The 27,898-nt window shown below is 44.5% G+C and overlaps 1 protein-coding gene across 1 annotated transcript in view; it reads left to right on the forward strand.

The window, feature by feature from the left end:
• The window catches only part of ehbp1 (EH domain binding protein 1), a 110,116-nt gene that overhangs the window by 20,662 nt on the left and 61,556 nt on the right, over positions 1-27,898 (forward strand). The window contains 6 exon segments of the mRNA XM_076977871.1: positions 15,400-15,581; positions 17,882-18,021; positions 21,025-21,111; positions 22,040-22,165; positions 23,450-23,717; positions 27,470-27,707. Coding sequence (XP_076833986.1) covers positions 15,400-15,581; positions 17,882-18,021; positions 21,025-21,111; positions 22,040-22,165; positions 23,450-23,717; positions 27,470-27,707 — 1,041 coding nt within the window.

Here is a 27,898-nt window from a genome sequence, read left to right on the forward strand (position 1 = left end):
GAGGGGGAGAGGTGGAAACGGATGGGGGAGAGAGGGATGGAGAGGGGGAGAGGTGGAAACGGATGGGGGAGAGAGGGATGGAGAGGGGGAGAGGTGGAAACGGATGGGGGAGAGAGGGATGGAGACAGAACGAGGGGTACGTACTGCTCTGCTGTGCAGGTGAGAGGAGTTTCTCTTAACTCTCAATCTTCTGAGATGGAAAAACAAAAACAAAAAAACAATCCAGCCCCTTTCTCCTGAATTTGAAGTCTTGACTCGAATCCCCAAAGAACCCGATTATCACTCCACCCTTAAAGTAGAGCGGTGCAGGTGGCGCCCCCTCCTGGTGGAGCACCGCCTCTCTCAACTGTATGGTTGCACAGCTACGTCACAAACACCTCAAGCATGCGTGTGTGAGTGTGTGTGAAAGCATACGTGTGTGAGGAAAAGCCTACAGAGGTGTGTGTATGAGCCCGTGTGTGTACACTTTAGCGGATCGTGTGCATATCTGTATAGTAGATGGGTGCGCATGTGTGACGCATCTGAGTGCACTGTAGAGGAGTGTGTGTGTGTGTGTGTGTGTGTGTGTGTGTGTGTGTGTGCATGTACAACCAGTGTATTGTATTGAGAGGGTAATGATGACTATCTGTTACTGGCTGTATTTAGCAGTAAAGTATGTCTGGATGTACGGTATATAGTAGTACTGTATTGTGACTGGCTGTAGATAGAAATATTACTGTGGGTTTGATTGGCTATAGTTTTGCTGCACTGTGGCTTGTGATTAGCTGTAGTTAGCAGTGCTTGTGGGATCTGATTGGGTATAGTTGGAACCATGGGGTGTGATTGGCTGTAGTTAGCAGTATTGTGGGGTCTGATTGGCTAGTTAGCAGTATTGTGGGGGCGTGTTTGGCTATAGTTAGCAGTATTGTGGGGTGTGATTGGCTGTAGTTAGCAGTGTTGTGGGGTGTGATTGGCTGTAGTTAGCAGTGTTGTGGGGTGTGTTTGGCTGTAGTTAGCAGTGTTGTGGGGTGTGATTGGCTATAGTTAGCAGTATTGTACGGCGTGATTGGCTGATGTTAGCAGTGCTGTGGGGTATGATTGGCTATAGTTAGCACTATTATAACTAGTTATTACTATTAGACCTTAATTCCAGTGTATTAGCAGTGTTCATCACAATCACCATGGTAACCTTTTTTGCTTCATTGTACAGTTCACCACCTTGTGTTTTTCTTTGTTGTCTTCTGTGTTTGTCCTTAAGCTTTGTCTTTCTTCTCTCTCTCTCTCTCTCTCTCTCTCTCTCTCTCTCTCTCTCTCTGTCTGTCTGTCTGTCTCTCTCTCTCTGTCTCTCCTTTTCACCCCTACCCCCCAATGACCCTCCGTCTCTCGTGGACTTCGTCCAAATCAATTAAAAGTCGTTTACGGCTCAGCTCCCTGGACCCAGGGGCTTTGAGGCTGTCTCTCCCCGCCTCTGGAGCACATTACGTGGGCTGCTGGTCTACATGTGGCCCCATGGTCCCAGCAGTCCTTGGAGACTGTGGCGGGAATTACTTGTCTGGTCAGGCGTGCTGCTGAAAAGCTGGTGTGGAGGATGGAAAGTTCCTCTGTCTCTCACTCCTGGGTTTAATTTGGGGATTGTGTCGAACGTAACGGCTTTAGAAGTTCTGAAATTGTTTTGTTTTTGTTTCGTTAGACAGGGGTTGTGAAGCGGGCTGGTAGCTGTTGTGCGCACACGGTGCAGTAGATGGTGTTTTTTAGTGAGTTTGTTCTGTTTGAGTTCCATGGGATTGAGTGCTGAATGGAGTTCAAATCTGAAACTCTCTGAACTACTGCAGCCCATATGCTGATGTTCAACAGGGGGATTCAAGGTGGTGATCGTTCTTTCAATCACCTTACAGTGACTTCGGTCCAGTGGTGGTGTTGGCCAAATCAGGCTAGGTTGAAAGCAAAGAGGTGTGTGTGTGTGTGTGTGTGTGTGTGTGTGTGTGTGTGTTGACCTTGTCTTTCATCCCTTCTCCTTCTGTCCCAAGATCACGCAGCTCTTGTGGCTCTCGCTGGCAGATGACAGATACACACACACTAAAGAAGCATTCATTGTTTTGACTTTGCACAGTATGATGTAAAAGCTGATATAAACAAGAACGCAGGCGTGTGTGTGTGTGTGTGCATGCGTCACCTGGGAGTGCGTGTTAATCCGCTTTTCTGGCGCTGTTCTAGAAGGTTCTGAACCCTGCTGCTCTCTGAGGTGGCCCCCCCCACAGAGACCTGGACACATGGATACAGCAAGCTACTCTTATGGGATTCCTGTGTGTTTGTGGTGTGAGAGAGACTTTGAGAGATTGATAATTATGATGTCAAATCAATGTCAGAATTCTTCTGTAAGATAAAGAGCTTTTGTATTAGAGTAGAATTTAACGTGTGTGAGGGACGTTGGCTCACTAGTAATCTGTTCTTTCTGCTTACTACTAACCTACTTTAACCTGAAAATTTGCCGTCTGATGATCTGCCAGTTAAAGCATATCAAGATTTGATCAAGACCTTGATGTGAGTTAGTGTGTAGGCCTGTGATCTAAGTGACCTAGTGTGTACTCTTCTATTATAGAGGTTTTAATCACTGATTCTGATAGCTTGAAGACAGTTCCACAAACAAGCTTTTAAAATGTTCATCAAATCCAGTTTCAAAGACGAGTCTATGTCGAGGTGTGTCTTGTGACCTGTGCGTGCCCAGCATTCCACTGGGTTACATGTGTTTCTATTTGCCATGCCACAGGTGAGAATTGTAGAGATGGGACCGATCCGATACAATATCGGTATCGGGGCCGATATTTACATAATTTAACGTATCGGATATCGGGCGAATGCGGCCAATTTACTTACCGATCAATTTTCCAGTCCGCAGTTTGAGCTGGACAATAAACACGCTGTAACTTTAACACGAAACGTCCCAGTGATACGGATTCCACAGTTTACCTTCATCCCCCAGCAGCTTCTGTCTGCAGCTGGCTGAAAAATGTCAGTGATAATGAACTAAACCAGTGATTCTCAACTGGTGGGTCGCGGACACGTTCTGGGTGGGTTGCAGACAGCTTGTAAAAAAAATAGGCTACTCTTAATAGGCTACTCTTCTAATTTTGTGCTCGTCTTTTATCTTGAAAAAAGACAGAGGCACATGCCATGGCTCCAGATTGCGACTGAAATGGTCGTAAATATTAATTTGCGAGTAATATAATTTTTTCACAGTGGCGACAGCTGATACAACAATTTATTTTTTTTTATGGGTGAGGATTTTTTGTCATTGGAAAAATATCCACCATTTTCTTTTGAGTTTGTATTTTAAGTTATTGATATGCTGTAGCTCCACTCACATGTTCGTCTCTGCCCATCAACAAATGCGGGAATCCGATCACGTGACTCGCGAAGCTGAACATTTAGCACTAAGTGTTAGCTTGTTGAAAATAGCCAAGACAAAAATATCTGATTATTTCACACAGTCTACATCTCTGTTGGACCATAAGAGGACATACTCCTTTATAACTGTAAATAGTTTTAAGTTAATTTTAATGGGATCAAAAGTCACTCATATGCATACTAGGAAACTTGCTAAAGTTCGTTTCACCTTTGCATATTAGGAATTCTTTCTTTAAGTTAAAAGTGCCAAAATATGCAAATTCTTATTTCTGGAAACCAAGACGAACATCTACAACTTTGTTTACGTCAGGAATAGATGTATTTTTAGATGTTATTTTAAATATTTCCTGTCATCACTGCACCGTCTACAAATTACCTTAACACGGATTCAAGTGGCGGTCGTAAAGGCCCCAGATTACTGCACACTCTGTTTTTTGCAATAATTTCAATAGCTTTTAAAAGGTCCATCTAAGACCACCAAAAAAAGAAGTATTACATTAGGTGCATCCTAAATAACCTACAACTAAAAGATGGGTATTTATACCTTGCACCAATTTGTGGTGGTCAGTTTTTGTCAAATGTTTTAATAGCTTTTAAACGGTCCGTCATAAGTCCACAAAACAAGGTTGTTGATTAGGATGCACTTAATGTACTATAACTTTTTATACATTTTAAAAGCTATTGAAATATTTGACAAAATGTTCACTTAATATGTATACAACAATCTTATGAAGGATCATTTAAAAATTATTGAAATTGTTGCAGAAAAACAGTGCGCAGTGCTCTAGGGCCTTTACGACCGCCACTTTCGTCCATGTTAAGATAAATTGTAGATGGTGACAGACAACTTAACCACAGTCAGAAGGAAGAGAAAGACATCAGGCATGTTGGATGGCAGAGATCCTAAATAACAGCTGATCTGATGTGATTGTTACAATGCTTATTAGTTTGTATATTATTATGGTGCCTAGAAAAAGTTATTGGTGCCTGATTTTTTACTTTTAGGACCTATTGGCTCCTTGAGTAGTTTTTTGACTGTAGCCCAGCATGCAAACCAATCCTGTTGCCATGGTAACCACCAATTGTTTACCCATTTAATTTATTATAACATTTGTACTGTATAAAACTGGGTCGCGACTTGATGACAATGAGAAAATGTTGGTCCCGGGCTGAGACCAGTTGAGAACCCCTGAACTAAAGAGCCCTTATTTCGGTATTGGTATCAGTATTGGCAGTTATATATCCGTATCGGATCGGAACTGAAAAACACTGGATCGGCCCATCACTAGGGAGAACCTGCTTCTCTTTGAAATTAAAATCCACAGTCCAGCGTCTAAGTGATAGAAGTATAGTTCCAGTTCCTCTGGCTCCTCTGTTGACATTGCTGAGTGCTCTTTGCTCTGCTTGAACATGGGCTGACATTTTCATTTGGGAAATCTGCAGTTTTTGTCTCCTTGGAGACAACAGCGAGTACATAATCTTAGAAGGTGTATATCATAATTTACTTGTGTTCAGTAGTCCAGTATTTTTCAGTTCCACATCTGTCCCATTCTTGAGTTGTGTGATTTTTTTTTTCTTTTTCTTTCTACTGCGTTATTAGTTAGTTAATAGTAATTAGCTATGCTTTTCTTTCTGCCAAGTTATGTGTTTAGCTGATATTATGTACTGTGGGTGGAGCTGAATGCATTATTCACCAAAGGACAAACACTTTTTGTATTAGTTTTGTTTTTTTTTGTTTAAACCTTACTTGGTTTTTTTCTGGGGTAGTTTATCATATTTTGTATTTTTGTTTTCCCTTGGTACCTGCAGTCTTTCAACCTCTACCCCAATTTCCAACATGGTTTTGGAATAGAAAAGGGAGGTGGTATAGCTAGAACACACTTGTGTTCAGTAGTTTTACTCTTATATGAACACATTTTATGCCTTTAAATGAGAAGTCTAATAAAACCAAAAACAATATGTTTTTGAATCAGCAATTTGCTTTTCTCGGACAGTTACATGTTGGTAGCTGAGTTTGAGATTTGGTATGTAAGGTTTTATTTATTTTATTTATTTATTGGTTTGAATATGGGATATGATTTCAGAAAATGTGTTTTAGTAGTTATAAAATGTTGTAACTTGCCTGTGTTCGTCCTGAGGCAGATTTCTATAGACACTTGGTAATGTTCCTGCTGTCTGCCATCTCACTCCCATTTAACAGCTTTCATCAGAGCTGCTGTAGCTTATAAATAAACTGTATTAATGAGAAGCTTCAAATTAACTAGAGGCCAACTTTAGTTTTTCCATGCGTAAGTAATACAACAACCAGGCCAGCGCGTGCTTATTGCCTTCATTTGAAAACAGAACTGGGTGTGTGTGTGTGTGTGAGACAGAGAGAAAGACGGACAGAAGTCATGTTCCTCATGCGTGTTTTTGCCTTTATTTTAACATATTTTATTTTAAGTATACTATATTAACTATAGTTAATCCACTACCTATATATCCGTATATGCAAATCTAACTCCAGAGTACCAGCTTGTTTCACTGAGTGTGAAGTTCATGACTCATGCAACATTAACTCGGTGTCCACTGAAGAGGAAACTCTAATGGAAAGTGTTAATAGAATTAGCATGTTGCTAATTGGTGAGTGTAAGCGTGTCGGAATCGTTAACTTCGTAGCTCAGGTGTAGAACTAAAGAACAGCGCTACAGTGTTGCTATGGGCACTTGGCCAGCCTCACACCTTAAACCATTTCCAATCTGAATTGAAAATGAATCATGGGAAACAGTCAGACCCACTCTGTCTGACTCCGTGTGGCGTTATAGTGGATGTTATCAGACTTTTAGGGTTCTTTAGGCTCACATGCGTAGTCTGGTCCTGTAATCGTGCCAGCCCCTTGACCTGCGGTCATATCCGCTCTGTACTGTTACACCCATTCATGTCATATCCCTTCTGAACAGGCTGAAACACGTTTAATCCTGCTGTTCAAACCCCTCTTAAATAAAGAAAAATAAACAACAACAAAAAAACTTTCTGTGTATTACCACTCAATTTGGGATTTAATCCACTAACTGGATTAATAACGTTGTTTGGAGACCATTGTGACTTCTTTACAGTGTTATTACAAACATAAACCATGCAGACCTCTTTATTTTATTACAAACATATAAACCACAGAGACCTCTTTACAGTGTTATTATTATAAACATATAAACCATACACACCTCTTTATTTTATTTTTATTTCAAACATATAAACCATGCAGACCTCTTTATATTATAAACACACATACCACACAGATCTCTTGATATTGTTATAAATCTGTTTATATTATCATTTCATACACATAAACGCAGTCCACGCTTAAGTCTCATTGAGTGCAATTAAGCTCAAAATAAAATATGCAGACATGCCTTGCAAAAAAAGAAATAGTACTCATTTATTTAACAGTTTGAAAAAACGTTTATTGTGTGCATGAGAGTAAAAACTCAGAAACGGAGTGTAAACAAAAAACCTAAATGATAAATTGAGAGTAAACAAATCCTGGTAACACACATGGAGAGTAAACAATAATCCCTGTAAACACTATTGGGTGTGTTTGTCCTCCACTACATCCCTGAGGATAAGGGACAGACACAAGGGACATACATAAGGGACAGTCATTCCCCTGCTTATAGTGCATTTGTGCTTTAAAATGACACGTACACGTAGTTTGTGAAGTTTTTTCCTTCAAAATAATATCCAAGGACGGGTCTTTCTCCAGCTACCCAACTATATACACACGCACACGCATACACACGCACATGCGCGCACACGCACAATCTCAATCCCCATATTTCTAATAATTGTATATTTTTTATGTTTGATAGACCCTTCTTGTAGATTTGAGGTAGGCCTAAAGATATAATTACTGGGGTGAGTAGCTGTTAGTGTGTGTGTGTGTGTGTGTGTGGGAGAAATCGGGTGAAAAAAGATGACATAGCACATCTTAAAATGGGATGAACTTGTCTGTTAATCCAATATATCTGTGTCGTGTGTGTGTGTGTTTGAGTGTGCGGCAGTATTGCAGTGGTAGGACTTTTTTGGGAGCTGTAATTTATTTTTCTGGTCAGCAATGTGATGAGTGGGGGAGGACTGGCCGCTGACCTCTGACCTCACTGATAAGAAGAGAGGGAAGCAGAGAAAGGTAGAAGAGCTTAAGAGTGCGAGAAAAGAGGGAGGGGAAATGAGGAGAGAGAGAGAGAGAGATAGAGAGAAGGAGAGATATTGAGGTAGACTGAAACATCTGAACAATATCAGTATTACAGTTCCCTGGTCCTCTCACTAGTGTCTCCATGTCCTGGTTACACAGGTGCACTTCACACTAGATCAGGTACTGTTCCCACTCAGGTCCCAGACAACGCCGGGTTAATCCACTCATGAGGGAAGACACAACACGCTCCTGATGTCTGTCTGTCTCTCCTCTCTCTGTATTTGTTTTTTGCTGTCTGTCTTTCCCTCTCTTTCTGCTTTGTGTCTGTCTCTGCTGTCTGTCTCTCTCCTCACTCTTAGATCGTCTTTTCATAAAGCTGCCACTGCACAGAATGTTTTAAATTGGTCAAAATCAACCCTGCATTGTGATTAAATGACTCTTAAAATGATAGGGAGCTTTAGAAAACTACAGAGAGCGCTCCGGTTGGTTATTACATTTACTTCATGTTATGATGTGTGGCACATTTACTTCATGTTATGATGTGTAGCACATTTACTTCATGTTATGATGTGTAGCACATTTACTTCATGTTATGATGTGTAGCAGTCTGTTATACCAACAACTTTATTAAGGTAAATGCTACTACAATTATTATTAACTGTAGTACATCAGTAATAAAAAAAGAGCACATTAGAACTCTCACTTCCAGTTTGAACATAAATTAAATCAATTTCTGACCTTGTGTACCTAGATGTCATTTTTACGTTTTGAAGGGGCTGACTGTAGTTGACATGCTTTTGACTAGATGACCGCGTTGATTTCTTCTAAAGCCAATAATAATACTTTTGTAGGTGCCACCTGCTGGACGTTTTCACACGGGTGTAAAGAATATAAACATCCCTAATTTATTGATAGAGCCATGACCATATTGGTTTCATGTATGTGTATTCACAATATATTGTCGTATTGATATATTGTCCACGGCCCTAATGGGGGCCCCACGTCCATGTCACTGATTGGCTGTTGTTCCAAGGGGCGTGTCTGGTACTTGAACTGGGTGATATTGTGCATCACTGCCATGGTTGTTGCATTGTTACTTTATCACACTGGTACTTGGTTACTTTATCATACTGGTACTTGGTTACATTGTTACTCTATCGCACTGGTACTTAGTTACATTGTTGCTTTATCACACTGGTACTTGGTTACATTGTTAATTTATCACACTGGTGCTTGGTTTCATTGTTAATTTATCACACTGGTACTTGGTTACATTGTTACTTTATCACACTGGTACTTGGTTACATTGTTGCTTTATCACACTGGTGCTTGGTTACATTGTTACTTTATCACACTGGTGCTTGGTTACATTGTTACTTTATCACACTGGTGCTTGGTTACATTGCTACTTTATCACACTGGTGCTTGGTTACATTGTTACTTTATCACACTGGTACTTGGTTACATTGTTGCTCTGGTATTTTGTTTCTTTATGTTGACACTTTGCGCTGTTGATGCTTTAATATATGAACATGTATCAAACAACCAGCACTCAGTTCAGTCTGGACAAAAACAGTCCCCTGTAGTGGAGGTGTACTGGCAGGGTTAATATCCTCGTGTTTGTGTTTGTTTGTGGATTGGTGGGTGGGTGAGAGAAAGATCACCCTGACAGCAGGGAGAATCACATTTGAATCAGAACAGAGAGACTGACAGATGTAACCAGTGCTACAGAGACAGTGCCAGTTGGAAAGCGTCTGTGTGTGTGTGTGTGTGTGTGTGTGTGTGTGTGTGTGTGTGTGTGTGTGTGTGTGTGTGTGTGTGTGTGTTGGCTCTCGGTGTGTTAATGTGTTGCATGTCTTTGAGCTGTTCCCACTCTTGCCTTTGGTAATATGGCTGCCTGGCTTCTCTAACTCACACACACCTGTCTCTGTTCCCTCACCTGCACCAGTAGCACACCTGAAGAAAGGAGTTAGGCTGGGGGGGGGTTAGTACTGCTTTAGACCAGCCTCAGCACCGCTCAGGGCCAAAAGTAGGGTTAAACTCTGGTTAAACTGGGTGTTAAACTCTGGGTGAACTGGGGTTAAGCTCAGCTGTATGCTTAGACACACAGAATTAGAAAAGAGCCTGTTTTACTTGGCCTGTTATTGTCTGCATGTGTTATTCAAATCATGATTCAGTTTGTTTATTGTTTTAATAGCAGTCAATTATTGAGCCAAATATGTTTCACTATATGTTTTGTTTTCATGTGGGTAGCTTGAGCATGTTTAGCATGTGCGTGTGCGTGCGTGTGTGTGTGTGTGTGTGTGTGTGTGTGAAGAAGCGGAGGGGGATAAACTGTTTGTTTCCATTCTGGCACTTTGTCTAATTAATGTACTAATGAGACGAAAGCAGGAGGTCATGCCCCTTCTCCTGCCCTGTGTGTGTGTGTGTGTGTGTGTGTGTGTGTGTGTGTGTGTTAGTTTTAGTTGCTCTCCCACAGCTCTGACCCCCCATATTGGCACCAGCTGTGGATCAATACTTGGACAGCTGGGATACCCTTCCCTAAAGAGCTACACACACACACACACACACACACACACACACACACTCCTCCATACACACACACTCCCCTAAAGAGCCATACACACACACACACACACACACACACTCCTCCATACACACACAGGCACACGTTTCCAAAAAAGTGCCAAACACACTTCTTCACACACACACACACACACACACACACACACACTCCTTCAAAGAGCCAAACTAACACACACATTCCCTCATAAAGTGTTAAAAACATGAAACACATGAAGCCAAACTCTCTCTCTCTCTCTCTCTCTCTCTCTCTCTCACACACACACACACACACTTCCTACTGAAGTGGGTGGAGGAGTAGTCCCCCCCCCCCCCCCCCCCCCCCCCCCCCTTCCACTCTGTGTAGTTGGCCTGTTTCTAAATGCTAACAGGAGGATTCCCTGAGAGTCACTGTAGGTATTTTAGTGCCTGTCTCACACAGCACAAACACACCCCATCAGCTGGACACAGGAAGGTGTGGGTAATAACCAAACACACCCCATCAGCTGGACACAGGAAGGTGTGGTTAATAACCAAACACACCCCATCAGCTGGACACAGGAAGGTGTGGGTAATAACCAAACACACCCCATCAGCTGGACACAGGAAGGTGTGGGTAATAACCAAACACACCCCATCAGCTGGACACAGGAAGGTGTGGGTAATAACCAAACACACCCCATCAGCTGGACACAGGAAGGTGTGGGTAATAACCAAACACACCCCATCAGCTGGACACAGGAAGGTGTGGGTAATAACCAAACACACCCCATCAGCTGGACACAGGAAGGTGTGGGTAACATCGTCATGTCACGGTTCTTCGGCCCGTCAGAATTGTGGGGTTCTGCTACTGAGCGTCATGTAGAGGCATTTAGGGCAGTGTTCTCAGACACCAGTCCTCCAGGGTGGTGTCCTGGTCCAGGTGCTATATAACATACTTCTGTTGTCTGATCCCAGACCAGCACTGGTAGAGCGGGACACACACTGATCCCAGACCAACACTGGTAGAGCGGGACACACACTGATCCCAGACCAACACTGGTAGAGCGGGACACACACTGATCCCAGACCAACACTGGTAGAGCGGGACACACACTGATCCCAGACCAGCACTGGTAGAGCGGGACACACACTGATCCCAGACCAACACTGGTAGAGCGGGACACACACTGATCCCAGACCAGCACTGTTGGACTAGGACACACACTGATCCCAGACCAACACTGGTAGAGCGGGACACACACTGATCCCAGACCAACACTGGTAGAGCGGGACACACACTGATCCCAGACCAACACTGGTAGAGCAGGACACACACTGATCCCAGACCAACACTGGTAGAGCGGGACACACACTGATCCCAGACCAGCACTGTTGGACTAGGACACACACTGAACACGGGACAGTGCTGTTTTGATTGTGGTCCTTGTTCACATTTCATTTTGTAGCCATGTTGTGTACAGGCTGTTGCCTCTGTGTCCTGTTGCCGTGGATCCAGAACCCTGTGCCCTGGGCTTGCCTTGATTTGCTGGTGATCTCTTTGGGCCGGACACGGCGTTCACCTTCCTGTGTGTGGTGTGGAAGTAGCAGCGCTCGGCAGCTAGGGGGCAGCATTCAGCTGACCTGGCACACCTCGGCTCCTCTCGCAGTGAAGTATTTAGTCATTCAGAAGGCACAATGCGGGCGCATTGATAGTCATATCCCTGTGATAAATTAAAAGTGCCTCATTGTCCCTTTTCATTTTACACATTGTCACAGCCCTGGCCTCTAATCTCTTCTCCTGACTGACACTGGCAGCCGGGGAAAAGAGCACATTTCATTGTTTGTGCTAGTCAAATCTGTTAAAGCTAATTCTTCTGCACGTATTTGCATATTCTTAAGTATTTCTTCAGAGAGGGCCCTAAATCCTTCTTAAGTGTTTGATGCATTTTGGAAATTCATTCATAACGTATCTACATGCGCTATTAGCTTGGTATAATGCCACTCCGTAATCTGCTCGATAAAGGGGGGGGGGGTTATGCTGTATTTCCCACCGATTCAGCGGGGGCTCAAATGTCAACACAAATGTCAAGAGCCGTCGTGCCGGTGAAGGAGGTTTGAATCTCAGACGCAGGAGCACGCCGTCTTCGCCGCTTCCATCGTTTTCATTTATTGGAGAGGTCCGTTGAGCCTCTTATCCTGGGCAGGACGGGGATTGGATGTCTGGGTAATTTGTCTGCCCCCGTAGATGGATGGGTCAGGTGGAGGTGGCACAAACGTGCCCCGGCGTTGCCCCCTACTTGGGTCATTTCAGCCCCGCCCCAATGCATTGTACCCCACGCCATTATCAGAGACGGGGTGAGGGGCAGAATTACGGCGACACTCCCACCTCAACACTCGCACCGCTTTTCACTCTGTTAATTGTGCAGGATGATCAGCTGCCCCAGGGACTTCTGGGATAGGGAGCTGGGGAGCGTGAGGGGAGTGTGTTCTGTGTCCCTGTGTGTGTGTGAGAGAGAGAGTGGGGACCTTGGCCCGTCCACTACACCAGAGCCACGCCCCCGCGGAGGGAGCAATCGGCCTATCAGATGGGAAGAAGACTTGTTTGGAGATGTTGCTCATTAATGACCCTCAGTGTATGTGGGGGGGGAGACATAGAGGGTGTGTCTGCTCGCAGAATTACACCTGTTTGTGCCTCGATCTTCACGTATCCATGATAAAAACAAATGCACTTCAAACATCTCCATCTGTACACGTTTACGCTTACATATATGTGCTAATTCATTCATACACACCCACCCACGCACAAAATGTGGGTGTATATGTGTGTGCTATCTGGTCTCGGTGTGTGTGTGTGTGTGTGTGTGTGTGTGTGTGTGTGTGTGTGTGTGTGTGTGTGTGTGTGTGTGTGTGTGTGTGTGTGTGTGTGTGTTTTCTGGTCTCGGTGTGTGTGTGTTGGTATATGGTCTATTTAGGTGAGGCTTTTCTGCACCAGCCTGTTTGTTTGCTTAAAGCTCCAAGCAGAGGAGGCTGCTTTAAAGAGAATGCTGGATGGGCCCTGTTCAGGTACAGGCGTAGAGCAGTGGGCGTGTCCTGTACAGGTGTAGGGCAGAGGGCATGTCCTGTTCAGGTACAGGTGTAGAGCAGTGGGCGTGTCCTGTACAGGTGTAGAGCAGTGGGCGTGTCCTCTACAGGTGTAGGGTAGAGGGCATGTCCTGTTCAGGTACAGGTGTAGAGCAATGGGTGTGTCCTGTACAGGTGTAGGGCAGAGGGCGTGTCCTGTTCAGGTACAGGTGTAGAGCAGTGGGCGTGTCCTGTACAGGTGTAGGGCAGAGGGCGTGTCCTGTTCAGGTACAGGTGTAGAGCAGTGGGCGTGTCCTGTACAGGTGTAGGGCAGAGGGCGTGTCCTGTTCTGGTACAGGTGTAGAGTAGTGGGAGGGTCCTGTGCAGGTGTAGCTCAATGCAGGTCTTGTTTAAATTTTTATTTAGCTTTACTCTTTTCTCCACTAAAATGGTTCATGGTTCAATTTTTACAGTCTAGAGAGCTTTCAGTCCTGTTCTTGCTGGGGAAATGACTTCTTGGGTTGATGAGAAATCGCAGTTCCAAACACAGGAGTGACTCGTGCCCTCCCTGACCCGAAGCCCACAGACGAACGCTCTGGTGAAGTCTGAAATCAGAAAGTGGGTAAAAGTCTCACAGTTTAAGGTACAGGTCAGTGAGTCTGAGGGTGATGGGTAAGATTGGAGAGGTTGGCATGACATTTCTGTATGAACAGCTGGCACCGACACTGCCCACCCCTTCACCCGCCTCTGTCTCCTGCTATCAGAGGAGCCGTCGGGGCAGCGGACGTGTTCGGCAGCGAGGAAGCCCCTCAGATCACATGCCGTTTCATCACCACATAGTCTCCCGGTGTCTCGCTTAAAAAGGCAGCAAGAGGAAGCGTGGGAGATTGGCACAGAGCGAGCGTCTGAGCAAATCTGTGGTAAAATGTCAGCAAGCAGAGAAAATGGCCCAAGGACAGAAAAAAGACGAACTGTACAGTGGGGGGTTATTTGGTTGAGACAGAATGTGCAGAGGAGGGGGAGGGGTTTGGTTGGCGGGTTTGGAACTTGTCCGTCTGTTCCTGCTATCTCGGAGCCCAGAGACGCTCCTCCCCCCTCTGGTCTTCTTACGGGGCCTGCTGCACCGCATGTGCTGACCACATGATTTACCTCAGGAATAACAAGCTCCTCCCCACCAGCTGTTCCAAATGATGTTGCGCTACATGGCATGTGCAGGGAAAGATTGGTAAACACCTCACCAGTAGACACCTCCCCCCTCTGTTTAAGAAGAACCGCCATACGTCCTAGAGTGGAATGTCACCTGACTTCTTCCCCTTATGATGTAACAATAACTTCTGCATTTCAACGATAAGCGAGTGTTCTGATTCTAGAAGCTTGGTGACGGTTCTAGAATGCCACAGCGTGTCGGTGGAGGAAGGGTTAACCTGCTAGCAGAAGCTCTGGTAGCATTTTCCGCTGCATTGTTTCAGCAGGTCTTTTAAAGTCCAGTCATTGATCTACTTCATCTGAAAGCTTTGCCTAGAATGTTCCCATTCAGCTCCCAAGAGCGATCCTGCTATTTGAACCACAGGGGGCGCCAATGACCACCATGCTACAGCTCATGGACACCTACACACACACACACACACACACACACACACAGTGAAACAGTCAACAGTCCAAATACTCTTGTTTGTTCTCTCTGGTTATGATAAATTAATTATTAAATGTTTTTGACAGTTTCCTTCAAATAAAGCACTATGTTTGATCTACGTCAACACTACAGTGTGCAGTGTAATAGTTGCATTTACCAGTCCTAATTAAATTTAGGACAGAAAGTCTATATGAAATGACATGCGGTATAATTATTAGGGTTGATCAGTGATACCCTGTCCCCTGGGGGGTTATTGAGCTTGTTCGGTATGAGTGCAGCTTGACAGATTTTGTTACAAGGTTTTCCTTTTTGTTTTTCCCCACCGTTTTGTTTTCCTGTCTTGCTCCTTTTTTACTGCTCCCTCTCCCTGCCTCTGTCTGTCTCTCTCTCTCTCTCTCTCTCTCTCTCTCTCTCTCCCTGTCCCTTTCTCTTTGCCGCCTGTCTCTGGCTCACTCTTCCTGCTCCCTGCTGGTCTCTCTTTCTCTCCCTGCTCATCTCTCTCTCTCCCCCATCTCACTTTCTCTCCCTGCCTGTCTCTCTCTCTCTCTCTCTTCCCGTGTGCATCGCGGTCTCCTCACCTGTCCGTGTCTCCCTGCCTGTGCTGTAGGAATCTCCATCGGGCCGGAGGAAGGCTCTGGCCACCAGCAGCATCAACATGAAGCAGTATGCAAGCCCCATGCCCACGCAGACAGACGTGAAGCTCAAGTTCAAGCCGCTCTCCAAGAAGGTGGTGTCTGCCACGCTGCAGTTCTCTCTGTCCTGCATCTTCCTGCGTGAGGGAAAAGCCACGTAAGTCACCTGCCCCTCCCACTCAGCCCTGAACCCTGCGGGACCCACAGCCCCCCGACGTCCTGCATGGACCTTACCTCCACCACCACACCCCCCAGACACAATCTCTCCACCTCTTTCCTCATTTCCTTCCTGTTTTTCCCTTTCCTCTCTTTCTTTTCCTCTCTCACTCTTTCTCCCACACTCATCTCAACATTGAGATTTCATGCAACATTCCTCACATCCCTGACATTCTCCATCTTTCATTTCTCACTTGGTCCCAGGTGTGTAGGCCTGTGTAGTTGGCCTTATGTAAAGCAGTCAGTCAGGAACAGTCTGGTATTGGCCGATGTCATTTAACCCTGAAACTGGCCCAAATATTTACATGATAGATGGGCTCTCTTAATCTAGCAACATTTTTACTGAGCTCCACTGGCAGACAGTGTTTGACTGGTCTGAGTTCATCAGGAGTCTTGGTCTCAGAAGAAGCAGTTCTCGTCCACTGTACACAAACATGCTCCATGCTATCCTAAAACAGGAACTGAACCTAATCAGAACTCCTCTCCCCAGTAATCTTGCTAATATCTGCTGTTAAAGGGAGAGTTTGTCCAGTCTGGGGTTTATTGTGAAGTATTCTGCATGTCTCTTAAGAGTATTCTACAAGTCTCTTTAGATGGTCCGTTTCTTTCTCTCTCTCTCTCTCTCTCTCTCTCTCTCCCCCACTATCTCTCACTTTTTGACATTCATGTCACAGGGAACCTAGCAAACAGCACTGAGATGAAATATTTCCAGCCACTGGCCTCGAAAGTGTAAATATCCATCACCCGGCCAGCTCACAACACCCAGATTCCATTCTTCCATTCTTTCTCTATACATTTTCTTAGCAGACCCCCCCCCCCCCCCCCCCCCCCCCCCCCCCCCGCCCTACCCCCTGCAAAAGAGAGTGTGAGAGGCATATAGAAGATGTGGGTGTGTCTTTTGTGTTATCTGCGTGCGAGAGTGTGTGTGTGTCTTTTGTGTGCCGGGTTACGGGGGCGGAAGTGTGTAACCCCTCTTAACCCATGGGAAGGATGTCACAGGCACACAAACAAACTCCATTACATGCGTTCAAATAAGCTTCACTGCAGCTAAAGAAAGGGTGGTGAACATTCATGAAGGCCTGATGGAGAAAGAGAGCAAGAGAACGAGGGGTCGGGAATGAGAATGAGATAGGAGGGGGGGAGGGAGGGAGGGAGAGAGAGAGAGACAGAGCGAGAGAGAGAGAGCAATGTGCTAATCCTGGGGTGTTATCTCCAGGCCATAGTGCAGGAAGCTGAAGACTGTGTGTTCACACTAAAGCATCTCCTGAGGAACAGCATGAAAGACACACTGTTAACATAGCCTTCTCTCTCTCCTTCACTCCTTCTTTCTCTCTCCCCCCCCTCTCTCTCACTCTCACTCTCTCTCTCTCCCTACCCCAGCACTGTATATGAATATCATACCTTGTCTTTTCCTCTAATATTGCTGCCATATATTGATGTGAAACTTCGACAGTGTAGACCCCGTGACCTCCCTAAGCCCCGCCCCCCTCCCATGGTGTTAACATTTCGGCCACTTTCTCCAGGTCAGGTAGTGGTACCACTGATCCCTTTAGCATCTCTGGGCCTGTCTAGTGCCCAGTCACCAATAAAAAATATACAAATGTTGCTGATTTTTTAAATAAGCTTTTTATAAACTTACTTTCTCTCACGCACACTAATATGTGTGGTTACAAATACATGCAATTAAATGAATATTACATATTCATGGGATTGGTTTAAGATGAGGTTTGATTGTTTTCTGTAAGAGTGTCGCAGTTAATCAACAATTCTTACACCTTCAGCAATTCTTCCTTAACACAAGCACAACGTGTCTTTATTTATCATATTCTTCAAAGGATGGAAAGGCTGTTTTTAATGAGTGTAATAAATCTTGTGAGAGATGTATGTATGCTGAACGCGTCTCAAGTGACGATGCCCCTTTTCTGTCTCCAGATTATGGACACTAATTCTGTACATTATTATTACACAGCCTCCTTTGGGACTTTTAATTGTAACCAGATAATATGTAAAAATGTCTTCTCTCTATTCAGTAGTGATTACCAGTAAAACATGTTATATAACTTATTAGTTGAAGAAACTTAAATTATCCAATTCAGTGAATAATGCATTCAGTTTGATGGGTTTTGTCTATTATTTTGTGTTTGGTAGGGGTTGTAGAGGTTGATTTAGAGAAATAGTTTTCTCTCTCTCTCTTTCTCTCTCCCTCCCTCATCCCCCTCTCCCTCTCTCTCTCCCCCCCAGGGATGAGGACATGCAGAGTCTGGCCAGTCTGATGAGTATGAAGCAGGCAGATATCGGCAACCTTGATGACTTTGAAGAAGAGACGGAGGAGGATGAGGAGAACCGAGTCAACCAGGAGGAGAAAGCCGCCAAGATCACAGGTGAGGAAGAGCATGGTGATCGCAGGTGAGGAAGAACATGGTGATGGTTCAACACTTGCCACCTGTACCTGTGTGCTGTCCTTTACACCGGTTGGTTTAGGGCACCGATTGGCTACATCTACAAATGATGTCTGATGTGGTTAAAGAACTCCCGGTAAAGAGCGGCACACTCCCACTGCCTCCCCGCGTCGTGCTGACTGGTCTGGGGCAGCGGAGGGCTTGGAGATGCACGTGTGCCCAGGCTGGTCTCTGTGACGCCTGGAAGAACTGAGAGAGTCTAGTTTATGTCCTCCAGAGTTCAGCTGCAGCCCTCACCAGAGTTGGACCTCTCCAGGTGTGGGGTTGGAGCTAAACTCTATAGGGCAGTAGATCTCCAGGTGTGGGGTTGGAGCTAAACTCTATAGGGCAGTAGATCTCCAGGTGTGGGGTTGGAGCTAAACTCTATAGGGCAGTAGATCTCCAGGTGTGGGGTTGGAGCTAAACTCTATAGGGCAGTAGATCTCCAGGTGTGGGGTTGGAGCTAAACTCTATAGGGCAGTAGATCTCCAGGTGTGGGGTTGGAGCTAAACTCTATAGGGCAGTAGATCTCCAGGTGTGGGGTTGGAGCTAAACTCTATAGGGCGGTAGATCTCCAGGTGTGGGGTTGGAGCTAAACTCTATAGGGCAGTAGATCTCCAGGTGTGGGGTTGGAGCTAAACTCTATAGGGCGGTAGATCTACAGGTGTGGGGTTGGAGCTAAACTCTATAGGGCAGTAGATCTCCAGGTGTGGGGTTGGAGCTAAACTCTATAGGGCAGTAGATCTCCAGGTGTGGGGTTGGAGCTAAACTCTATAGGGCAGTAGATCTCCAGGTGTGGGGTTGGAGCTAAACTATAGGGCAGTAGATCTCCAGGTGTGGGGTTGGAGATAAACTCTATAGGGCTGTAGATCTCCAGGTGTGGGGTTGGAGATAAACTCTATAGGGCAGTAGATCTCCAGGTGTGGGGTTGGAGATAAACTCTATAGGGCAGTAGATCTCCAGGTGTGGGGTTGGAGCTAAACTCTATAGGGCAGTAGATCTCCAGGTGTGGGGTTGGAGCTAAACTCTATAGGGCAGTAGATCTCCAGGTGTGGGGAGGATTTTGCTCAAGCTTGCTAGATTTTCTAATTGGTGCAATCCAGGTAAAATTAGTGGAATCAACACAATCCAGGAAGCCTGAGCAAAATCCTGGTGAGGACTTTTACTTTCTGAACCTGGAATTGACACCTCTGGTGTTTAACATACTGAGTGTTACTGCATGATAGTTACTAGAAGCAGACCAATAACCCCACCAATAATCAGAGCCAGCATCCTTGAACATGTTTCCTTTTCAGTTAAAGTGTGTTTTTTTTAATGTATGCAGCCGTAATAAAACCAAACATAAACCTCCTAATATCTTTATCATTCTATCACTATGTCCCACCCTTAGGTGTATTGGATTGGTAGTACAGCCAATAAGCACCTTGGAAATTTCTCTCTGTGCCCCGCCCCCAGCATTATTGGATTGGTAGAGTTTTCGCTTTTTGTAATAGACACTGAGATGAATCTGGGTGTGTGTTCATGCTGAGGTTGAACCTCTCGTTTGTCGAGAAGCGCGATACATTTGTGGTATTTCACTCACTCCCTCACGCCCCACTTGAGACGATAAGTGTGACTGTTTTCACGCTTTTGGTTCCGATGCACAAGTGCACTCGAACCAAACCCACGTGAGCCATGCGTGTGTCGCGGGCCCTGCCCGAAAGGTCACGTTTGTTGGGTGAGCGTGAGGTTTCTGCACAGGGGCGTATAGACCTGGTGTGTAAACGTGGTGTGTAGATCTGTTCTTCTTCGAAAGTCTGAACGCTGTTGGACTATGTGCACCTAAATCCCGTTTCACACCAGAAGTTGCACTACGAGCCGTCTACACCACACAACCTGGTACCACTTCTCTGGGACTCCTAATTGGCATTTAAGATTTAAGATAAGTTTGTAGTTAAGATTAATCTATTTTTGTTAAGAGATCTGTTTGTTTGTTAAGTCTTTTTAAAGATCAAAATGTTTTAGCACAGTTTGTGCAAACGTATACTGTCTAAAGCTCAGTGCACTTTATATAAATTAAACATTAATTTTATGTGAATTATGAGTTACATTCTTGTAAATTGCCCCACAAAAATGTATAGTATATTTAAGCTATATATATATGGTGTGTGTGTGTGTGTGTGTGTGTGTGTGTGTGTGTGTGTGTGTGTGTGTGTGTGTGTGTGTGTGTGTGTGTGTGTATATCAACAGGATTATTAATAATTGGTATCTGTATTGCCTAAATCAGTCTGCCCTGATGTTGCTGTTTGACTGATTGTATGGTCGTGGCTGTAGTCCGAGTGTGTAACTGCAGTGCTGGTTATATGGAGATGCACGTTTTTGCTTATTCTGAGGTGTTGCTAATGAAACCCTTCAGTTTCATGTCCTTTGAGAAGCACTATAGGTGTATGTATATGTGCATCAGCACAGAGGGTGAAAACATGTGCATTTGTGCATGTCAAGTCTTGTGTGTGCACTTGTGTTTTATGGTTGAGGACGGTTACCGTTTCTGAGAGGAGTGTGTGAGTGTGAGCTTGGTATAATCCCAGCCCCCCATCCTCGTGTATTCTTGACATTAATCCTTCATATTCCATGGTGTATATGTGTGCGCGGGATGCCTATAGAAATGGTTGAGTTGTTTATTCATGGTATCTACACCAAGAGGAGTCTTTCTCTGTCTCCATAGTGATTCTGTCCATCCCACCTTCCTTTGTGCAGTTTGGATTATAATGCCTGGGGTTAATGTTAAATGTAATAATTTATATATTATACATAAAGGTAATGTAGTTGCACACCGGCACCTGTCTGTGATTGCTCTGTAGATACGTAGGTGTCTGTGGGACGTGTTCTTGTGTGTGGGTGTGTGTGCGTGTGTGTGTGGCCTGTATTGATCTGCTCTGTTGTGTGGCCTGACTGCTCTGTTTGCAGAGATAGTCAGGCAGTTAAATGCCCTCAGCAGTGTAGATGGAGATCCAGACGACAGCACAGAGCTCAACACTGCCTGCACCTCTGCAGGTCTCCAGCTTTCAACTAACACTTTCACCCAACCACTCCCTCCCACTCTCACTCGCTTCTGCCCCCGTGTGTGTGTGTGTGTGTGTGTGTGTGTGTGTGTGTGTGTGTGTGTGTGTGTGTGTGTGTGTGTGTGTGAGCGTGTGTGTGTGTGTGTGAGCGTGTGTGTGTGTGTGAGCGTGTGTGTGTGTGCGTGCGCCATCCTCCTGTATCATGATGTGTGCAGTGTGAATCAAACACGTATAAAGTGATTTTGGATTTGTTTCCTTTCTATCCATATCGCTTGTTTTTTGGGGTTTAATTTGTTTTTGTTTTTTTTCCCCAGTTCATTTTCCTGTAGTTTTGTAGTGAACTAGTGAACCTTTCCTAGTGAACTTATACGCTGCAACACCAGGACCTACACCCTACCACCCCCCAAAGTTTTGTGACTGCCCAACTAGTTCAGATTGAGCCTTTTCACCTTTCAGTCTGGCCTGTTCCATATCTGCACAGGGGTGACATAAGGCAGTGGAACTGAGAATGAACCTGTAGAGCTTTAAGCGTTGTTCAGGGCCAGAGGGAATCCACACTGACTCCATCATCTCCCTCCTGAGATCTGAGGATGTACTCAAATTTGCATGGAACGGTTCACTCCAAAATGCAGGCGTTTTTTTGTGTTGTTGTTGTTGCTATGGCTACATATTGCTTCATTACTCTGCACATTTTTATGCATATTATTATTTTATCTTCATTGCATGTTTGGTTTATCACTTTTAAGCAGTACAAATGTCATTACTATACACATTTTTTTTGCTTATAATACGTAGGAATAAAGTAACATTTGTGTGTGTGTGTGTGTGTGTGTGTGTGTGTGTGTGTGTGTGTGTGTACATGTGTGGTTCCCTCTCCTTCCTCTCGTGTTTTGTGTTCTTGTTCTGTTCGGCTGACCCAGAGTTCATCCATAAGCTGAACCTGTTGGAGGAAGCCGACCCGGGCCACATCCCGCCCAGCTCCAACCCGTTTGAGGAGCCCGATGACCCCGCACACCTCAACCCCTTCGATGACCCCGAGGAGGAAGGTGAGGCTCACCTTTGACCTCTCACTCCCCTGTGTTTCAGAAACAGAGGAGGCCATTTGACCTTGTTAGCAAGTAATGGCTGAATTAGCCTACATAACAAGGCTTGAGGCAGGAATGCTTAAAGGGTTTAGCTCAGCAGGTTTTAACTCCAGTTGAGTGTGTGTGTGGGGTGGGTGGGCAGTGAGTGTATGCATTGTTTGTTGCATAATTAGAAATGTGTAATTATATATGTAATATATTTAATTATATATTAGTTTGAATATGTAAAGCCATTATGCATTTCAAAATCACATATTCATGGTGGTGTGTTAAGATATACAGTTGCATTCAAACATGCACAGACCTCTTAAAATGCAAAGTAATCTGGTCACGTACATCTAATTTTCTAAAAATATATATGAGGCTTTAGTAAATAGTCAAATTTCATTTCAAATTTCATTTTCAAGAGTTTACTACTAAAAGAAATCATTCTCTGAGATGATTCAGCAGTGCAGGGTCTGACATCTATTAGAAAATTTTCACATTCTGCACATGCAGACGTGAACGTTTCTTCGTTTCCGTGCCGACACAGCTTTCTTTAAAATTCCACCAATGATTTTGGGATTTTAATCCTGTGCACTGTGATGGCCACTCAAGGACATTCCAGCACTGATCTCTGAACCATGGTCCACATGGATGTATTTCTGGAATCATTCCTACTTCAAACAGTCCAGGACACCCGTCACATGGTCAAGAAAGGTCCTTTAATTAATTAATTAGCATTTCCCTCCATGACCAGATAGGTTTGCTATTCTGCCATTTGTATCTTTTGCCAGTACGGTGTCCTGGTGTCTCTGCCAGACCTGCTGGTGCATAGGCAGAATTTATACATATATCACATCATAGAGTTCCCCATAGATTAATTTGTGTTTTAGCACACATTTGTAGCTTTTCAGACTAACAAGTAATTTAAAAGCAGTATTGATTAGGGCTTGAAAAAATATTACATGGTTGTATTCAGAATATGTCCTTTTACTCAGAAGTAGTTTATGATTACATATTTTTACCGACACTTTAAACTGGTTACTCAGCTGATACACAGGTCATTTAAAAATACTATGCATCTTTAGGAAGCTTGTATTTGTAAATCCTTTCAGTCCCACAGGAGATTAAATCATTTTGAGTGCAACTGTAGTATGCAAGCACACACATGCAAATAGTCACATGCATACCCAGCCACACCTTAGTGGTTGTGAAAAGTTCTGTCTGAGGTTGATTCTTACCCTGTGGGTTCTGTGGGTACAGAAGCCTCTCCAGAACCCCCCCTACACTCCACTCTAAAGGACCACGAGCCTTCAAATCCATTCAACCCATTCGATGAGTTCGATCCTGACCAGAACACGGACCCTGACCTACCTGAGTGCAAGAACCCGTTTGACGACCCGGAGCCGGAGCCAGAGGTCCAGATGGAAAGGTCACCGCCCAGAGATAGTGGGAGAAAGACCGTGCGGCCAGTGGACATGAGCAAATACCTGTATGCAGACACCAGCAAGACAGAGGAGGAGCTAGACGAGTGAGTGTTGGGAATGCTGAAAAGGGTGGGTGTGTGGGTGTGTATGTGTGTCTGTGGGAGTGAGAGACAAGTTCAAGGTTCTTTCAAGACTGATTTATTGACTTGTCAAGTTTTACATTTGTATTGTTAGAGCATTGCAATTATCACCCATAAATTTAAAACCAATTTAGAAAAGGTATTCTGACATAGGCTATAATAGAGAGAATGTTATGAAATATGCAGTAAAACGACATGGATTATTTTAAAGAGAAAGGCTATAACTACCTGGCTATTAACTACAATATGTAATAACTACAGAAAACCAATTTGACACATGTACGTATATAAAAGGGGAGTTATAAAATGGGCATGTGAGCGTGTGGAAGCACTTATTGTGGGAGTACGACACGGACGGTGTGTGGGGATACTGTAAAAACGTTTTGTACGACACGGACGGTGTGTGGGGATACTGTAAAAACGTTTTGTACGACACGGACGGTGTGTGGGGATACTGTAAAAACGTTTTGTAGAGGGTTTTAAAAACATTTTGTGCAGCTTTAATCCAACCTACAGGCATGAAAATCTGTCACCTTTCGGCGAAATTCGCCGTTTTGAAGTTGAAAAGGGTGACCTACGTGAATCGTGTAGATCCGATGAGTTTTTTGTTTGGGGGGGGGGGGGGGGGGGTCGGGAGATTATATGTATATATTTTAATTATCATTGACTTAATAAGCAAACAGAGCACTTCCGAAATCGGCAATTTCAATGACACAGTGGCCAGCAGTTTCCGCCCAGAACCTTCATAGAGGCCAAATAGCGTTTCAATCATACCAACGTTCTTCATTCATGTTATTCATTTACTGCTAAGCGAGACGAGAAGCAGGACCTAGTGCTACACCCGCGGACAAGGCAGAAGAGCGAACATTTACCACTACATTTATCAGATCGTACATTTACCACTACATTTACCAGATCGTACATTTACCAGATCGTACATTTACCACTACATTTATCAGATCGTACATTTACCACTACATTTACCAGATCGTACATTTACCACTACATTTACCAGATCGTACATTTCCCAGTGGATTTAATTGGGTTATTAATGGTTTCAATCGTTTTCATATTTTGCGGTAAAACAAAGTTACTGCCGTTCGCTACAGCGTTGAATACTGTCAGAGCCACAAGCTCTTGTGATAGGTAGATAGATAGACCTATTAAGTTCGCGTCAACCCTGTGTAGTTAACGGTGACATAAAATAAGAAACAAGATTTTTTTCTAGTGTCTGTAGTTGTAACTGGTGAATCCAGGGACGGGTGAGGATAACATTCGCGCCAGGGCTGAAAAGGTTGAAGATGAAGTTGTAAACGCTTGTCGTTTGAGTCTACCCTGTGCTTTAGCCCATGTTAGAAAATAAAAACACGTGAACCCTGGTATTTTTACACTCATTTTCGCTGCTGATGTATTTATTGGTTCATTAAGACGTAATGGTTTTGACTGACTGAGATACGAAAGCGGCCTCTCGCGTTTAAGGATCTGGCTCCATACATTGAATCCATTGACAAGACAGTCAAAAAAAAAATTTTAATGGATTTTACTATATTTTACGAAGCCCGTAAGGGGACATCATGTAAAAAAAAATAATAACGCGTGGCCACGACTTACTAACGCGTGGGAACGAGATACTAATGTCGCCTTTCACACGCGGCAACAAAGTTTATTTTTTCACAGTAAAGCAAGCTACGGAGCCCGTAAGGTGACATCATGTAAAAAAAAATAATAACGCGTGGCCACGACTTGCTAACGCGTGGGAACGAGATACTAATGTCGCCTTTCACACGCGGCAACAAAGTTTATTTTTTCACAGTAAAGCAAGCAGATCCCAGGGATGTTCGCGAACTGACTGCCCAAGGAAGGTAAACCTGGCTTTATATAAAGTAATACTTAATTATCTTGTTCGCACTCGTTAGTAAGTCGTGGCCACGCGTTATTATATTTTTTACATGATGTCACCTTACGGGGTCCGTAATATTTGGCATCACCTGTCGCTGTATCCCCGTACACCAGCAGCCACCCCCCCCCCCCCCCCCCCCCCCCCGTCGCCGTATACCCATGACGTCACATGTCAACGCCCCGTATCCCCATGATGTCACATGCCCCGCCCCCCGGTCTTCTCACCTTTTTAACCCCTGACCCATTTTCATGCCTGAACCTAGTTGAAACACTAATACGATTCTGAGCGTGTTCACATAATTTGCCCCGGTCATTGGCGCCTAACTTAAGCCACATAGCTGTGTAAGCTAGTTGGGGATATCAAGATTTTCTTCACTAGTATTGGAAAATTACTAGAAAAGAGTGTGCGGCTATATAACTAAAGGGACGCAGGTGACTACGCTAGCTTGCTAGTATGGCTAGTTTTGGGTATAACTAATTAAGACAGCTAGCGTTAGTTAGCTGGCAACAAAACTGCCAACAAACAGCGGAAAATCATGTGTTTTAAAAACAATTCTGGCTGTATTTTCAGTTAATTATTTTGTGTATTTTGCTGGTACTATGGAGTAGTTATTAAATACACTGAGGGCGGTGTATTCAATTTTCAACCGTCAAAACGTTGTGTGCGCGTGCAAGCTTGTAAAAAAAAAAAAAAGAGCATATTTTGGCACTACAAATGGGCATTTAAAGGATACTGCTTATTTTAAAACCTCAAATGTTGGTGTTCGTGTGTGGGGAATTTCTCTCTCAAGCTCCCTTTCACCTTCTCTTTAAAACCGCTGTACCTCAGACAGTCTGTCAGGCCCGTCATTAAAACCCATACGGGCCAGAGTGGATAATTCTCCTCACCTGTCCTCTCATCACCGTGTTTTGACTGTGCCTTTCACACTTGTTTCACGCACATTCAGTTAGACATAGAGCTGCATTTTCTCTTCTTCTTTCCACCTTTCCCCTCCTCTCCATCTCTGCCCCTCTCATCCAGACACACTGTGTCTCTCTAACTTTGCCGTTTTGGCTGAATACCTAAATGCATGTTTTTTTTTCTTCCTGTTTTGTGTATCTGTGTGTCTTTGATTTGTTGGTATGAGTGTGTGTCTTTGCGAATGAGCTGAGTGAGGGGTCGTTACACAGCAGGTGGGTATTGATGCCAGTGAAATGTGCATGTCTGCCTGTCAGTGAGTGTATTGCTGGGGTCAGAGTTCATAAGGTGTGACCTGTGGAGCATCTGGTTCCTCTGGAGCTCAGCAGAGCATTTTATTGGATCACGCTGCACCCCGATGTGCCTTTACCTCACACTGAAAACCTTTAAACACCCCGACAAACTCACTCTCACACATTCTAAGGAGTGAGAGATACAATGGATACTCTAGCGAATTTCCCATTGTCTGAATTGAAGTGACACTGATGATGACAGCAGTGAGAGAGGAGTTGTGTTCAGTGAGCTTTTTCACCTTCTGTCAGCTGCAGATGAAAATGGATTAATTGCATCTGTCAATTATCCTTTTAACGGTAATTTGTTTTGTCTAGATAATGTGAACTAGTTCATAATTGTCTGCGTGCATGTGTGATTGAGTTGTGTATTGTGTTTTGAGTTGTGTACTGAGATATTTATATGCATTTTACCTTTACAGCATTAGGGGAACTGAGCTGCACTGATTTGATCAGCATGCACATGCCCATTTTGGTGATAAAGACTTGCTTTCAGACTGAGAAGCCTCTCTCCCCTCATGTCATGTGTCAGTGTTCGGTTTGTCTCTGGTCTCCTCCTCCTCTTTAAGGTCGAATCCGTTCTACGAGCCTAGACCTGGCAGTCCGGCCCACTCCGGTACAGAGGGCGGAGTCATGAGCAGGAACTCCAAACGCCGTGCACCTATGCCCCCGGCTGACACCCCAGTTACCCCTGCCAGCCCCGTGGTCCCCACCACCTCCAGACCAGCCGTCCCTGAGAAAGCGCCCGTAGGGCCCACGCCTGCTCCCGCACTGGCCGTGAGAGAGCTGGCCTCTTCCTCACCGAAGGTAAGGAGGCTTCTTCAGTGCATGACAGAAGTGGTCGTGTATCCACAGCCAGGCTCTGCAGTCTAGGACTAACACTCGAACTTCAGGACCATGACATCAAACCCTTTCAGCACTCATTAATGAAAGAAATACATTGGATGTGTTTTTCATTTGCGGGGGAAATTGGTGTAAATATTGTAAAGCCTTCATGT

This window comes from Brachyhypopomus gauderio, chromosome 17 (genome assembly GCF_052324685.1).
Source record: "Brachyhypopomus gauderio isolate BG-103 chromosome 17, BGAUD_0.2, whole genome shotgun sequence".
Classification (NCBI taxonomy): domain Eukaryota; kingdom Metazoa; phylum Chordata; class Actinopteri; order Gymnotiformes; family Hypopomidae; genus Brachyhypopomus; species Brachyhypopomus gauderio.